The sequence below is a fragment of the Anomaloglossus baeobatrachus genome, chromosome 6 (assembly GCF_048569485.1).
Source record: "Anomaloglossus baeobatrachus isolate aAnoBae1 chromosome 6, aAnoBae1.hap1, whole genome shotgun sequence".
NCBI classification, from domain to species: Eukaryota; Metazoa; Chordata; class Amphibia; order Anura; family Aromobatidae; genus Anomaloglossus; species Anomaloglossus baeobatrachus.
In genome coordinates this window covers 422,606,855-422,623,203 of record NC_134358.1, presented here as the reverse complement: position 1 = coordinate 422,623,203, position 16,349 = coordinate 422,606,855, and the positions used below count along the sequence as shown (strand labels likewise).

Here is a 16,349-nt window from a genome sequence, read left to right as displayed (position 1 = left end):
CTTGGAAATTCAAGCTGTGTTCACATGTAGCATAAATGCTGCGTTTAATTCAATTAATTTATTTAATTAATTAATCCAAGCAAATTGGATTTATTTTCGTGAAAACTGCACCCACAGTGTGTCTAAGGCTCTGTCCGCACGTTGAGTCCTGACCAGTTCAGAAATAAATGCACCCTCTGGCAGACTTGAAGCTGCGTGTTGACAAAAAGAATGCATCCAAAACGCATGCATTTTGGAAACATTTTGGATGCGTTTTGGATGCATTTTTGTCAGTGCATTCCCCTGGCAATTCAGCTCTGCTACATGCCCGCTGACAGCAGACACAGACCGAGTCGGGCGATGAGAATGAACTCGGATGAACTGCACCCGACTTCATTGTCATCCCTCGGCTCTGTCTCTGTGTACTGTCATGAACTCAGATGAACCTCCGAGGTCAGTGCTAGGACATAGGAGACCGCAGCAGTGACGTCAGAGCTTCACTCGAGTTCACTGATATCGCGTGTCTCTCTCTTTGTGTCACAGCCTGATTTGCGGTCACACGTGGAGTACTCACCTGTGATCGCAAAACCCCTGAGTGACTGCAGTGAGCCACGCAATCAGCTGTGGGTTTCACTTAGGTTACTCGCGGCCACAGCTGCAGTCCTCCACCTAAGAGCGGTGGCCGCGAGTAACCTCAGTGACAGCATAGCTGATCACGCGACTCACTTCAGTTGCTGCATGGAGCTCACAAGATCGGCGGTATTTTGCCACTCCTGTCAGCTTCCAATGTAGCAGAGCTGAAAGCGTCGTGGGACCTTGCATGGATTACGTCGGACTTGGTTGTGTTTTTAGGGGTTAGTAAAGTGGTGAAAAAGGGTGGTTTTTTTTGTCTTTCATTACAAAAAAGGATTTTTTGGATGTGTTTGTTTATTTTCTTTAATTTACAGGTTAATCATGGAAGGTATCTCGGGGAGATGCCTGCCATGATTAACCTAGGACTTAGTGGCAGCTATGGGCTGCTGCCATTAACTCCTTATTACCCCGTTCACTGCACCAGGGCAATTCGGGATGAGTCGGGTAGAGTCCCGGGACTGTCACATCTAATGGATGCGGCAATTCCGGACGGCTGCTGGCTGATATTGTTAGGTTGGGGGGCTCCCAATAACGTGGAGCTCCCCATCCTGAGAATACCAGCCTTCAGCCATGTGGCTTTACCCTGGCTGGTATCCAAATTGGGGGGGACCACATGTCGTTTTTTTTAATCAGTTATTCATTTTTTTTACTGCTCGATATAGACACGTCCACCGGCGGCTGTGATTGGTTGCAGTGAGACAGCTGTCACTCAGCGTGGGGGCATGTCTGACTGCAACCAATCATAGGCGCTGGTGGGTGGGGGAAACAGGGAATACGAGATGGATTAATGAGCGGTCAGCATTTTCAAAAGAGGAGAAGCCGCCACAGTGTGAACGCCGTGCAGCACCGTGCCGTGGATCGGTGAGTATGAGAGATGGGGTGGGAGGGAGGGAAACCGACATAGACAGAGAGAGACAGCCTTTGTTATGTCAAAAAAACATGCGGATCGCAACAAAAATGCAGTGCAAACGCATTGCTTAACATTTTGGCAGCGTTTTTCTACAACTCATTGAGTTCAATGGGTGTAGAACGCTGCCAAAACGGACAGAAGAATTGACATGCTGCTTTTATAAACGCAGAGATTTTGTCAAAGTTTTGACAATCAAAATGTTTCAAAATGCATCGTGCGCACAGATTTTGCATGATTCTCATAGACTTTGCAGGGGAACCAGAACGCATGCATTTTGACAATGTGACGCTGCTGCTCAAAACGCTGTAGAAACGCAAAAAAAACCCACAACGTGTGCATGAGCACTAAAGATGCTGCTGAACTTTACAGTTTTGCTGTTTTTTTTTCTTTTGAGACTTCTATGTGAAGTCTAAAAACATGCATGGAAAAAACTGCACTTACTTTTTTACGTGCAGAATCAAATATTTTCTGTAATATAAAAACACTTTTAAAACGCAGCTTCACATCTGCACCAAAAACACATCAAATAAGGGAGATGATTGCTATTGTGTAGTTTGGTGTGAACACCTGCAGAAAACAAAAAAAACCCATAGTATTTATGTGTGAACACGGCTTTACAGATAGAAATAAGCCAAATGTCATATAATGAGGCTTACAAGGTGAGAAAGTTCTGGCTGCTACAACTGTGAATGAACAAAAAATAAATCTATTGGTCCCACATCGAGATGAGCATGACACACAGATAACGTCACACCAGCCCTGGCTAATTGAAAGCCACATTGGGGACACCGGAAGGTAAGAGATTCACGGCCTCCTGTCCAGCCCCCAGGGAGCACTGACCTGGACACTGGACAGGAGTTCCATGAATTGATCTGCTCATCTCTAGTCCACATCTTCCTGGATACAGCGAACAGTCCCGGATTTGGGTCTACACCCTGAAGTCTTGGGCATCTGCTGAATGTACATCATTGCCACCGCCTATCTGACTCTCCTCCTGCCAGGGTAGAAAGAAATTGTAAATACGTGTGACAGGGTGTGGCTAGGAGCTTGGTCAAAATTTGAGGGATTTGGCCCTTTTTCTGTTCTTCAGAATTTGGGAGGTATGTAATTGGCAAATACATATGATACGTTTGGTCTTCTAATTCAATTGCAATTTCTACTGAGAGTTAAACACAAGCCAAGATCCCTGCTTACTTATGTCTGTTAGATTGTATAAGGCGTCTCTGCTTCACACAAGTCTATGGGAGTCACAGAAACAGTTGAGAGCTCTGATGTAAAGGTGGCTTTACACACTGCAACATCGCAAACGACATTGCTGTAACGTCACCGGTTTTGTGACATAATAGCGACCTCCCCAGCGACATTGCAGTGTGTGAAACACATCAGCGACCTGGCCCCTGCTGTGAAGTTGCTGATCGCTACAAATCGTTCAGGACCATTCTTTGGTCCTTTGTTTCCCGCTGTGCAGCATGATCGCTAGAAAGTCTCAGTGTGTAAAGGGGACTTTACAGCGAATTCCCTTTCAAAAAGCTGCTTTACAACGTCCCCAATGACTAGCTAGGTCGTTCTGCAGGTCCAGATCGCTGTTGCGTCGTTGGCCAGGTCTGCCTGTTTGACAGCTCACCAGCGACTGACCAGAGACTTTGTAGCGATCCCGACTAGGTTGGGATCGCTGGTGGGATCGCTAGAAAGTCTGTGTGTAAAGGGGCCTTAACTGTAGGCACTGATAAGTAACTCCATACATGCTTGTCCTGTAAATCAACCCTTATCACGAGTGTTGCCAAGATAAGTCAACACTGAGGATCTCAAAACTGAGCTCCTCTAGCAGTATTACATCTAACCTCCTCTTCTGAGGGAACATGATAAATGTTGTGTCTGGGATAATGCCTTAGAAGGCAAGTGAAAACCTATAACATAAGGTGTTTCAGCAGTAGAAATGTAATAAACATATAAACCCATCTTTACTTTCCAGATTCTTCAGAGGAAAGGGAGACTTTCCGAACCGCCTGCTCTTACTTGAAGTCAGACACTTGTTTAGTGTTTGCCGCTCCTCCAGCGGCCCCACCACCTGGCATCAGGATACAGATCACAGGAGAAAAGGAGATACCTCCCGGAAACCCCTTGTCCTTTAATATAGTGATTGAAAATGAATCAAATCAGTCACAAACAGTGATGGTCACTGCTGGGTGTCAGCTGCAAGCGTACACAGGCAAAATTGTAGCCTCACTGGCATCCATCATACAGACCGTGGATGTGGCAGGGAAACAAGGTATTTACAACACTAACTTGACTGATAACAGCTGTTTCTACTGTCCGCAACAGAAAAATCCGCCTTTTCATACTATTACCCTTGAACATATTAGTTCACTGCATAGTGGTGATGAATTAATAAAATAAGTGCATACCTCCTGCACCACTGACGCTCCTCTGCATTGCTGTTGGTGTCCCTCGTCTGTCTCCTGGTTGCTTTTTCTAGAGTGGGTCTTTAAGTGATCACTCTAGTGCTCACCTGATGCTGGACCCGCTTTATGGCCTTGGTCATATTAGCGCTTCACTTCCAATGCAAGCGCAACTGAAGCAATATGCTAATGACCCTCAGGTCAGCCTCTACTGTGAGCGTCAGCCGAGGGTCATGTGACTGTGATCCAATCTTGCGATCGGATCACCGCTACGGAGAAGAGGGAGAGAACACTTTCTTCCTCTCCTCTGCAGCCTGTCTCTGCATACATCGCACTGCAGTTGGATGACATCTGAGTGCAGAGCGATGTTTCCCATGCATGCATAGACTTGTATGGGTGTGTGTGAGCCAAGACTCGCTGCCAAACGTAGCATACAGCGATTTATTTCTCATGCTGATATGCCATGAGAAATCAATTGCAGATGGATGTTTTAACAAATTGCACTTATGCAAAACACAACTGGAACTGAGGCCTAGGTCTATATTACTTAAAGAAACACTCACAATAAGCCAAATAAACTTTTCTCCTCTAAACCTCTCTAAATACTTAATGACATTTTGGGGAAGGTGGTGATAGGTATGAGGACCTGTATGATTAGGTGTTGTGTATGAAGTTGTATTTATTGACTGTATGGATTTAGTTCTTTAGTTGTTGTTAATTCTTTTCTAAGCAACTGCATTATATAAATCTAAAGTCAGACATTGATAATGCTTATTGATTTTAATGGTTGCTATTGTTAACACTAGAACTACTGGACTCGTGACACCTATATAGAAATACATGGTGCAAAGTAGTCAAAATGACTACCTCAGTAGTTCTAGTGTTAACATTCTCACTGTTTTAAAAACAGAAAAATGGAAAATAAAGCCTTTAAAAAACCCCCTTTCTAAATGTGTGTGTAGGGTAGTGTAAGGGGTACTTCACACACAGCGAGATCGCTACTGAGATCGCTGCTGAGTCACGTTTTTTGTGACCTCATTAGCGATCTCGCTGTGTGTGACACTGAGCAGTGATCTGGCCCCTGCTGTGAGATCGCTGCTCGTTACATACAGTGCTGGTTCGTTTTTTTATTGTTGCTCTCCCGCTGATAAGCACACATCGCTGTGTGTGACAGCGAGAGAGCAACAATCCTGAATGTGCAGGGAGCAGGAGCCGGCGTCTGGCAGCCTGCGGTAAGCTGTAACCAAGGTAAACATCGGGTAACCAAGGTGGTTACCCGATATTTACCTTCGTTACCAGCCTCCGCAGCTCTCACGCTGCCAGTGCCGGCTCCTGCTCCCTGCACACGCTAAGCTAAGCGGAGTGCGCTGGTAACTAAGGTAAACATCGGGTAACCATACCCGATGTTTACCTTAGTTACCAGTGTCCGGAGCTTCCAGACGCCGGCTCCGTGCAAGTGCAGCGTCGCTTGCACGTCGCTGCTGGCTGGGGGCTGGTCACTGGTCGCTGGTGAGATCTGCCTGTTTGACAGCTCACCAGCGACCATGTAGCGATGCAGCAGCGATCCTGACCAGGTCAGATCGCTGGTCGGATCGCTGCTGCATTGCTAAAGTGTGAAGGTACCCTTAGTGCGTTAATATACTTACCATTTCCTGCATTGCATCAGCCCTCTTCTGACCCCCGTGACTTCAGATCTGACTCCTGGATCACACTAATGTTTACGTGTGGACTGGAAGTCACTTTGTCCATAAACTCACATTGTAACAGTGACTTCCAATTTACGGACAAACCTCAGTCTGATCAGGTGTGATCTGGCAAGTCGGATTTGAAGTCATGTGAGGATCGGAGCGGTGCTGGAAACCAGGGAAGATGGCGATCAATGAGTTTATTAAAAAACTTACACTACACTACACATACATGTAGAAAGTTTTAGTTAATTACATTTTTATTGGGAGTGCGTCTTTAAAGTTAATCTATCAGCAGGATTTCACCCCAACTAGTTATATGTGTATATAGCTCTTTCAAAAACCAGTCCAGGAATACATTAACATGGCTTGTCTGTTCCGTCCTGATTTTTACTCATTTGCATATGAATTCAAACAGTGATTTCTCAGTAATGGAGGAATAGACCAGCCATGTAAAGATATTGCTGGACTTATCTTTGAAAGAGCTACATTGACATATAAATAGTTTAGGTGTGAAATATTGCTGACAGATTCCCTTTAAAAGGGAAATGTCTATCTTAAGTACTGTATAAGCTTTTTCAATGCACATTGTATTATGCCGAGAGGAAATTAACTTTATTCCTCCAGGCAGCCTCAGGCTTTCAGTCATTAGGGTGGTGCCAGCATGGTTTGTCACCCCTGGTGCTGACTCACTGGCTTGGCATTAGAGCCAGCTGTCAGTCAGTGCCAAGGGAGCGGTAACAGCCGCATCTCAGTATGCACTGAGGGGTAACTGAAGCTGCACCAGCTACAACCCTATGACTGAAAGCCCCAGGCTGCCAGGAGGGATAAAGTTCATTTCCTTCCTGCAGCTGGGCCCACATGGTTTCAGAATGCAATAACCTGCAGATCAACCCCATACCAGAAATTCAATAGCAGTTTTTACATGACAGGTTATCTTTAGAGAGGACTCTAGTGACACATCTGTATTAGCAAGTACTTGTATTCCTCATAAATTTACAAATCTGGAGCATCTTATCTTAAAATTCTGCATTTTGCTGTTTCCTGCTTATTCCTCATGGTAATGTAGAAATAAATAAATAACTAGCTTTTACTCTTCCCAATCAAAATAGTATGTCAACTTCATTTCCAGGCGGGAATAAAGGAGAATTACCTCAATATATCGTTTTAGAAATTGTTATTTTAAGGAGATTTAAATTATGTACTGCGACAAATCATGAGACCTGACACCTCCTCATTATAACTAATGATGTAGCAACAATATTCTGCGTATTCATTTTCCTATTTTGCCTTTCTTGTTGCATCACAAACGTAGTTGCTACTATTCCCATGAATGTTGCTGCCGACCAATACATGAAGTGTATGACTACAGTCGATGATGAGCTCATGATCAGACTTAATGTCATAACAGAAACTAAAGAACAAGAAAAAAATAGTGAGTGCCTGATCACAGCGTTTCAATACCCACCAATTAAAGTGGAGGTAAGTTTTAATCACATGTAATTATAATCTAGTTTATGTGGTCAAATGCAATAAGTGAAACCTACATTGGGGTGCAAAGAACCTACTGGATTGGTACTTAAGATTGATTGACATATGAACTTGTCACTTTTTTGTTTAGTACTTTGTTGGTTCTATACTCTGCCAGTGTTTCTCAACTCCAGTCCTCAAGACCCACCAACAGATCATGTTTTCAGGTTTTCCTCAATCAGGTTTTCAGGCTTTCATTAATGTTGCACAGGTGATGGAATTATTCCTTGTCTAATATTAAGGAAAACCTGAAAACATGATCTGTTGATGGGTCTTGAGAACTGGAGTTGAGAAATACTGCACTATGTGCTATGCATTTAGTCACTGTGCAATTCATTATATGTACCTGATGTACTGCTCTAATATTTCTGTGTCATACAGGTGAAATTATTCAAGCCCCATTGCAAATTAGGTTTTATAGCAAAATGTACAAACGTTCAGCTGTGTTTTTTCCCTGTGTGTTTACTTATGCAGAAAATCTGCTGTTTTTACATATCTAAGCAAAGTGGATTTAAGATCAAGAAAATTCATGCTGGTCTAAACCAAAAAACTGCTAGAAAAAAACACTGCTTTAAATCTGCCCTAAAATGCATCAAATAAAGGGGCAAACACCTTAAAAAAAGACTACAAAAACAATAATCTGAGAAGATTGTCATCACTTATTTTGATGCTGACAAATGCAGAAAATGTGGATAAAAAGCAGCAAAGAAACTGCATCATCTACACTCTCTAATGCAATAATTATTTGGTGCAGTGAATGCCCGTGATCAATGCCTCTATATATATCTTATATTTTCATTACAGATGCCAGAAACTGGGAAGATCAATGAAGATTTTACCTGTACCTTCACGTTTAAGAACACTCTAAGTATTCCCTTAGAGAAGTGTGAGCTACACGTGGAAGGACTTGGCATCTTCCGACTGGAAAAGTTTGATCAAGGGTAAGTAAAGGTGGCCATACATAATAGATAAAAGTAGGCCGAAAGCTGAACAGTTATTGAACGAATGATCTTCTGGTGAAAGATTGTGTTTCCGATTTTAGCCCTTGTTGGACATTGCCTGGTGTCATTGAGAATGTATAGTTAGATATTACATCTGCAAAGTACAAAGGATATATTCGAGAAAAACCATCTGAGGACAACAGATAGTTAATATCAGTGATTCAAACTTTTATGACTCAGTATGTTTTGGTGAAGACAAGGGCAAGCTGTATTACGAGGTCACAAGGATCAATTCAATGAATGATTGTCAGACTGAGTATTGTTATTCTGAACTTCATTGAAAAAGGTTTGTGGCTTTGTGAACCACATCTTTAGGCTATGTGCACATGGCGTCTCATAGAAGCTGGCGCAGCTACCAAATTTCCCCAGGTGAAGCCGCTTCAGAAAAACACCGGCATTCATTTTCCTGAAGCGAAAATGCTGTCTTTCTTTCGTCAGCCTGTTTTACTCTATATCTTCAAGTACAAAGAGTGGGAGGCTTCCTATTGGAAGCCATGCAAAAACTGAGCACGTTACTTCTTTAAATTGTTTCAAGGCTTCCAAACTCTGATTAAATGATTAAGAGAAGCAATATAGGATGGAACATGTGCACAGCAATGTTATTTTGATATTACTGTGCGTTTTGTTTTGTGAGGTGCTTATGTGGCACTTTTTCAAGTGGATTCCAGGTAGAATCTGGCTATGTGCGCACGTTGCAGAATTTCATGCATTTATGCTGAATCTAGCACTGCAGCGTAAATGCATGCGTCCTGCGTCCCTATGAAGATTGTGCATAGTCCGTGTGCACGATGCTTTTTTGAACACAATTTTTTGAGAGTCAAAAATTTGACAAAATCTCTGCGTTCAAAAATGCAGCATGTCACTTCTTTCGTGCGCTTTGGATGCTGCTCCTACTCTGTCTATGGGAGAGGCAGCATCCAGAGCGCATGAAGTCGGCATCTATTCTGCAGACACACTGCATCCATTAAGCAGTGTTTCTGCAGTGATTTGAAGCGCACATGCACTGCCAAATCGCTGCAAAATTTGCAGCATGGACATGACGCAACATGCGCACATAGCCTAAAAATGACACTTAGTGCACATAGCCTTAGTTATATGCTCATGACATCATTTGAACTCAGGCAAACTCACCACGTTTTTCAACCAGAAGTCACTTCAGGCAAAACTGTTTTTTTTAATGTTATTCAAGAGGTTTTTTTTGTGCCATTTTTTTTTTTATAATTTCCCCAAGCATTTTTCAGTTGTTTTTTTGCCACAAGTGTTTTTTTTAGGCTTTGTCTGTGTTTTTTGTTAAGATTTTTTATTGTTGCTTTCTGGTTGTTTTTTTTTCATTCCATTGAATAATAAAGAAACCCTACCGTTTTTTCTTCCAATCAAAAATGGTTGCAAAATGTTCCAAAAGACATCAGTGCATCTTTTGCGCTTTTCCATTGACTTGTTTTGTAACATACAGCGTGTCTTCAAAGTGGAAAACTTCAGAAGAATGGTCAGGTCACTTCTTTTAAAAGCCTAAAAATATGAACAGAAAGTTGTTTTTACATAGAGATGCATGTGTTCATTCTATCGAGCATTTTTTGATAGGTTTTTCAGGCGGTTTTCATGGCAGCACCCAAGTATATAAGACGTCATGTGCACATATCCTTGAGCTCCAAGAGTGATAGTCCTTCCCCTGAGTATATAGATATGTACACTGCAGGACCCATATTTAATAGTTATCTTGCTTCTGGTTGGTTGTATTTCAGCTTCTAAATAACTAGCACTAGAAACACAGAAACTGTAGGAAGACCTTGAGGTGTTTCTCTGTTTGTATGTTTGTGCTTGTTTCAATATTTGTTTTCTCATTTCACACTTAGGGATGTTAGACCAGGAGGAATCTTTCGTTCGAAGATTATATGTGCCCCTAAGAAAGCTGGAGAAAAGAAAATTGTTGCGGAGCTAATTTCCAAGCAAATTAAAGGAGTTCATGCAGAGAAGATTATTAACATCACTAATTAAATCCTAACAAGATGTATTTTAATGTACGGTAAAATTAATGCCTTGTTGCCTTTGGTGCACAAGGTTTTGACAAAGCACTTACCATGAATAAAATAAAACCATAAGAAGAATACAAAATAAAACTATAAGAATTCTGATAAATCATCCTGCATCTGGTTTTCATGGATTTTTTATTTTTTTTTGGCTAGAAAAAGTTGTAAATGACCCCATAAACAATAGGTGTCAGACGAATGGCAGCTATCTCTCCCAACTCCTCCATAAATAAGTGCACGTGTTCTGTCAGAGAGCAGCTGCCAGACTCGGCTTATATTGTATAAAGTATCGGCAGTTAGAAATCGGAGAGGAGGAAGGACCCCATGTACTTTAGACTGTTGGTCCCACCCGAATTCAGAGGGTTTGGATGATATTAATGTGTACAGGATGGTGCAATATAATGGTGAGTGTTCAGAACAGCAGGTGCCAATCTATACAGTTTATATACCAAATCTATAAAATACAATAATGACAAGTTGAACGTAAAAGAATGTGGTTGACTTATTTTCACAAGTCCAGGCGTAATGCAGCCAGCGTATGAGAAAAACTGATTGATCGAAGAGTGAACGCGCTAAAGGGATGAATATATACAAGCCATTCATATGCAATGGAAATTTACATCACAGCAGTCAGTAGCAGACATGGTGTTCTTCAAACGTTGGGGTAAAAAATGTTCATGATATTACATTGAGGTTATGTGCAAAAGCTTAGGACAATTGATATGTGGCAGCTGCCTAGTGCACTTGTAGGGTGACAGTGCAATCTATAGGTAACCCCCCCCCCCCACAACACAGCTATTATTTTTGTGTATACCAACTGGAGGCCTTGTCTAAGATACACGCTGTGCTATGATTGTAGGGATCCAGTAAGCATTTATTTGTTGTGAAGAAATGGTGAGATGAGGGATGCAAGAGCACAAACGATAGATGATGATCCAGAAATATTTGGACAGTGACTGAATCTTCGTGATTTGGCCTTTGCATGTTACTATTTTTTATTTACAATTAAACTACTTAGATGCAATTGAAATGCAGAAATTGAGGATTAATGAAAGGGGTTGAACAAAACTATCTTGTAATACATTTATGAATTGCAACAGTCTTTCTACAAAGGCTCCTTAATTTAAGGGCTCAAAATTGGACAAATGTACTTTACTATAAATATAATGTTCATTTTTAATGCTTTGCAGAGAGCCTGGAGTCTAGAAGCCATGGACAGCACCAAACGCTGAGTTTCCTCCTGTGTGATACTTTGCCGGCCTTTACTACAGATGACTTCACTTGTTGCTTGTTTGTGGGTCTTTCTGTCTTATGTTTTGTCTTAAGCCCGCTTTACACGCTGCAATGTATCTTACAATGTGTCGGCGGGGTCATGTCGTAAGTGACGCACATCCGGCATCCTAAGGTACATTGCAGTGTGTGACAGGTACGTGCGATTGAACGGTAAAACGTTCATTGCACGCACATCGTTCATTTCTCTAGAATTGCACGTCAGATTGTTCATCGTACCCGGAGTAGCACACATTGCAGTGTGTGACACCCCGGGAACGATGAACAGATCTTACCTGCGTCCTGCGGCTCCCGGCCAGCAATGCGGAAGGAAGGAGGTGGGCGGGATGTTTACGTCCCGCTCAGCTCCGCCCCTCCGCTTCTATTGGCTGGCTCCAAGCTCCAGGCCTTTTTTCCTGCTTAATTGATGATGGATTAATGAGGCAATAGCCCATGCAGCCCATTAAATAGCTTTTGAGATAACTGTCCAATTACTTTTGGTCCCTTGAAAAAGAAGCAGCTACATATTAAGAGCTGTAATTCCTAAACTCTTACTCTATGAGGATGTGAATACCCTCAAAGTAAAGCTGACAGTCTGTACTTTAAGCTAATATTAATTACATAACTTTATCTTGAATATGTTTTGGTAAACAGCTAAAATGCCAAAACTTGCGTCACTGTCCAAATACTTCTGAACCTAACTGTAATTGAGAGAAGGATGAGGTTAGTAGAGGAGTGAATAGACCACACTACAGATGGAAGGTAGAATAGCTTACTGGAGTGAGCATTGTATTTGTGATGACCTGAAGAAAAGATGGGATTATGTATTATACAGCGGAACCTCGCTTAACGAGTAACCCAGTTAGTGAGTATTTCGCATAACGAGCAAGGCTTTCTGTAAATTCGTAACTCGGTTTACGAGAAAGCCTTGCTGTACGAGCAAAAAACTCACCGCACACACTTCCCATTCCGTACATCCAACGTGCTCTAACCCGCTGTTGCAGTCCACACAAACACATACAAGCACACACAAACACACAAACAAACACGCACGCACACACATACACATATTATGTGCACCTTACCTTCCGTTCCCTCGCCGGCTTCCTGGAACTTGCAAGTAACGGGTAACCAAGGCAACCGATGCCGGACCTTCAGGTCCCAGCGCCCTGACGTTAAAGGCAGGAGCCGCTTGCCTCTGATTGGCCAGCACGCTGCCTTTGATTAGCGGCTGACAGGGGAAGGTCGTTCCTCCACAGGACGTGTATCCGGTAACCATCGTGATGAGGGAGGAACTTCCCCTGTCAGGCGCTACTCAAAAGGCCAATCAGAGGCAAGCGGCTCCTGCCTTTGACGTCAGTGCGCTGAGTGTGGAAGGTCCGGCATCGGTCGCCTTGGTTACACGATACACGTCTTGTACGGGCGAACTGCAAGTTCCAGGAGACCGTCGAGGGAATAATATGCATAATATGTGTATGTGTGTGTGCGTGTGTTTGTACATGTTTGTACGTGTGTGGAATGGCACAATAGGGCACCAGGATGGGACATTTAACAAGTTATGGAACGAATTGTCTGCATTGCAATGATTTCCTATGGGAAATCTTGCTTTGCTGAACGAGTAACTTGGTTAACAAGCACACTACCAGAACGGATTGTTCTCGTTAACCAAGGTTCCACTGTATTGTTAAATGAAGGGCAAGGTCAATTAAATGAATGATTGTGCTTTAGGCCTTATACATGCATCAGTATTTTTGATCCGTATTTATATGCTAAACACAGTGTCTCCAAAACACAGAACAGGTGTCAATCTTTGAAGTATAGTTTTCCTGTGTAAGTTCAATTCCTGGCTCTGGCATACAAACACTGATGCAAAAAATGGTACCCTAAGGGCCCCATATACACAAAATGACGATCGAAAAAAGGAATGATTAATCATCGTTCATATGAAACGTCATTTACACAACCGCACCATACATGTGATTACATTGTACAAATACTTTTAAGATGAAGCCATACATTTTTGATGTACAGTGAAGGAAAATGTTTGATAATATTAACTTGATACATCCAAAGATGGAGCTAGAAATAATAGATCGTCCTTTTCCCAATGATCAGCATATACTAAATATGCCATGGATGATAGCTGTACAAAGATATCAGCCATGCCCGATAGATCCTTCAGACAACTGTCCCTAAAGTTGAGAGTTTGCTACCCAAAGAACCAAAGGATGAAGTGGTTGAAACAAACCATTTAATACAACTTCGGTCTAATGTGTATGGAGTCTTAAGGGTAATGGGAAACACTCTTAAACCACAACTTTGAGCACCAAGAGAGAAAATCGTGCCTCTAGGAGAAGCTTGGCATATATGCCAGTCCCCAATATGAGTACAGTTCATATGATTATTAAAATAAACAAGTATCAGTTTATCACCTGGACATTAAGGAGTACAAGCATCAAGATAAATAGAAATCTACTATACTGACTTAAGGTACCGTCACACTAAGCGACGCTCCAGCGATCCTACCAGCGATCCCACCAGCGATCTGACCATTCATACAGGCAGATTTTGCATACCATGGTTACATCGGGTTACTAAGCAAAGCACTTTGCTTATAGTTACCTGATGTGTACCTTGGCTACGTGTGCAGGGAGCTGGCTTCTAGAATCTGCGGACGCTGGTAACCAAGGTAAATATCGGGTTATCCAATGTGTACCTTGGTGACCAGTGTCCGGAAAAGCCGGCTCCCTGCTCCCTGCACATTCAGATCCGTTGCTCTCTCGCTGTCAAACACAGAGATGTGTGCTTCACAGCAGGAGAGCAACGACCAAAAAATGGTCCAGGACATTCAGCAACGACCAGCAACCTCACAGCAGGGGCCAGGTCATTGCTGGATGTCACTATGGGGAGATAAGGTATGCACACCAGTGACTATGTAAGGGGAATACATGAAATAGCAGAAACTGCTGTGTGAATACTGACTTGAAAAATCCAATAGCTACATGTAAGAGTGAAAATGTGAAAAATGGAATCTGCATTACTGCCATGAACATATGAATCAAGAGAAATTTAGCTACTGAATTGATCAATGCAATAGAGCCCCAACACTACGCCAAAGTATTTCTCTACGTTGGGGTCCCTAGCTTGTGTGTGTCCTCTCATGCAGTTAAAAAACTTACCGTGTATGGGAAGCTGAGACCCAGGCTATATATGCGTATAATGTGGATTGGCAATAGGTGTGGTGGGGAGGGTTCACAAACGAAAAACTACTAACAATAACGAATAACGTTTGGAACTCCATTCTATGTCTGAACTGGGTGCAAAAAACCTAAAAAAACATCACTATGGGGAGATAAGTTATGCACACCAGTGACTATGTAAGGGGAATACATGAAATAGCAGAAACTGCTGTGTGAATACTGACTTGAAAAATCCAATAGCTACATGTAAGAGTGAAAATGTGAAAAATGGAATCTGCATTACTGCCATGAACATATGAATCAAGAGAAATTTAGCTACTGAATTGATCAATGCAATAGAGCCCCAACACTACGCCAAAGTATTTCTCTACGTTGGGGTCCCTTTTTTGCACCCAGTTCGGACTTAGAATGGTGTTCCAAACGTTATTCGTTATTGCTGGATGTCACACATAGCGACATCGCTAGCAAGATCTCTGTTGCGTCACAAAAACCGTGACTCAGCAGCGATGTCGCTAGCGATGTCGCTTAGTGAGACGTAGTCTTTACTGTGCAAGTATCTTAAGATAAGTTTGAGTGCAGAAAAGATTTCCATATACAATTATTTGCAGAGTAAAGTAATTGGCTTTATTTGTGCATGGTTCTACCCACAAATTTCTAGCCATTACTGTACACACAGCTATAATATAATATCATCTGGTCTTGTGACGAGTTACCCCAAGTGATCCAGAGAAAGGGAAAAAACCCAAGCTTGAATGTAATCAACAAATTGCCAATAAAGCTAAAAAAATTAATCTTGATGCCATGAGGCAATTGTACTAAACCAAAAAAAACTATTCGGACAATGAAAGTATATACAATTTACTATTTTTATATTATTTACTCTTTTTACTATACCTTCTATTATTATTATTATTATTAATTAATAAAGATATCTACCTTTGTAATCTGAACTGGGTTTTTTTGGTTTAGTATAATATTCTAGAGTTAGACATGATAGCCATTTGCTATCTCTCCTACAGTTGTTGCATTTTTATAGGTTGCCTTGAGGTAATTGAACAAATCCCTACAATCATAGTCCACATAACTGAAAGCAGCCCTTAATACTGTGTTTCTCAAAAAAGATTCCTAACCCTTTCAGGTCAGAATAGCTGGCATGGTATTTCAATAAAACGTTCTTCATTTGTTTTCATTAGCTTCTCCAGTGCATTATTCCTGCCTATTGCTTGCCCTGCCAGATTGATTGCCAACCCTGGTTTACATATCTGGCAATACAATAATTTCTGATTGCTTTACTCTCACAATACTCACCCAAGAAACATATACCTGTTATACGCACTGACGTGCACACTTAGAGCTTATTTTACAATATTTTCTATCTTAAAACTACTACACCTGACGTACCTACTTCTTGTATAGACTAGAGGTCTCAGCTGCGCAGTCCCTAAAGGCCCCTACGTAGACTGAAAGAGCCCTAACTGGATGACTCAGACCTTTACTTCCTAAGCGGCCATCGAGGGTTTCACATATCTCATTAATAATCCAAGGGGAAGGCACAGAGTAAAAATAAGGTAAGCCAAAAGTAATAACCTGTCAAAAGAAAGACTAGGCAGGTAGGATGTAGTTCCAAGCAGGGATCACTTCAGAAATAACACCAACGAGAAAATTTAAGTCTTGGAAAGCTGTAAATAATTACACCAGCCAGGTTATAGGGCAGAC

The 16,349-nt window shown here is 41.9% G+C and overlaps 1 protein-coding gene across 1 annotated transcript in view; it reads left to right on the top strand.

The window, feature by feature from the left end:
• TGM4 (transglutaminase 4) overlaps positions 1 to 10,273 on the top strand; it is a 67,243-nt gene extending 56,970 nt beyond the window's left edge. Inside the window, exons 11-14 of the mRNA XM_075315170.1 lie at positions 3,495 to 3,791; positions 6,922 to 7,088; positions 7,941 to 8,077; positions 9,991 to 10,273. Of these exons, the coding sequence (XP_075171285.1) occupies positions 3,495 to 3,791; positions 6,922 to 7,088; positions 7,941 to 8,077; positions 9,991 to 10,132 (743 nt within the window). The 3' untranslated portion in view covers positions 10,133 to 10,273. The remainder of the gene's footprint in view (positions 1 to 3,494; positions 3,792 to 6,921; positions 7,089 to 7,940; positions 8,078 to 9,990) is intronic.
• Positions 10,274 to 16,349: the final 6,076 nt, after the last annotated feature.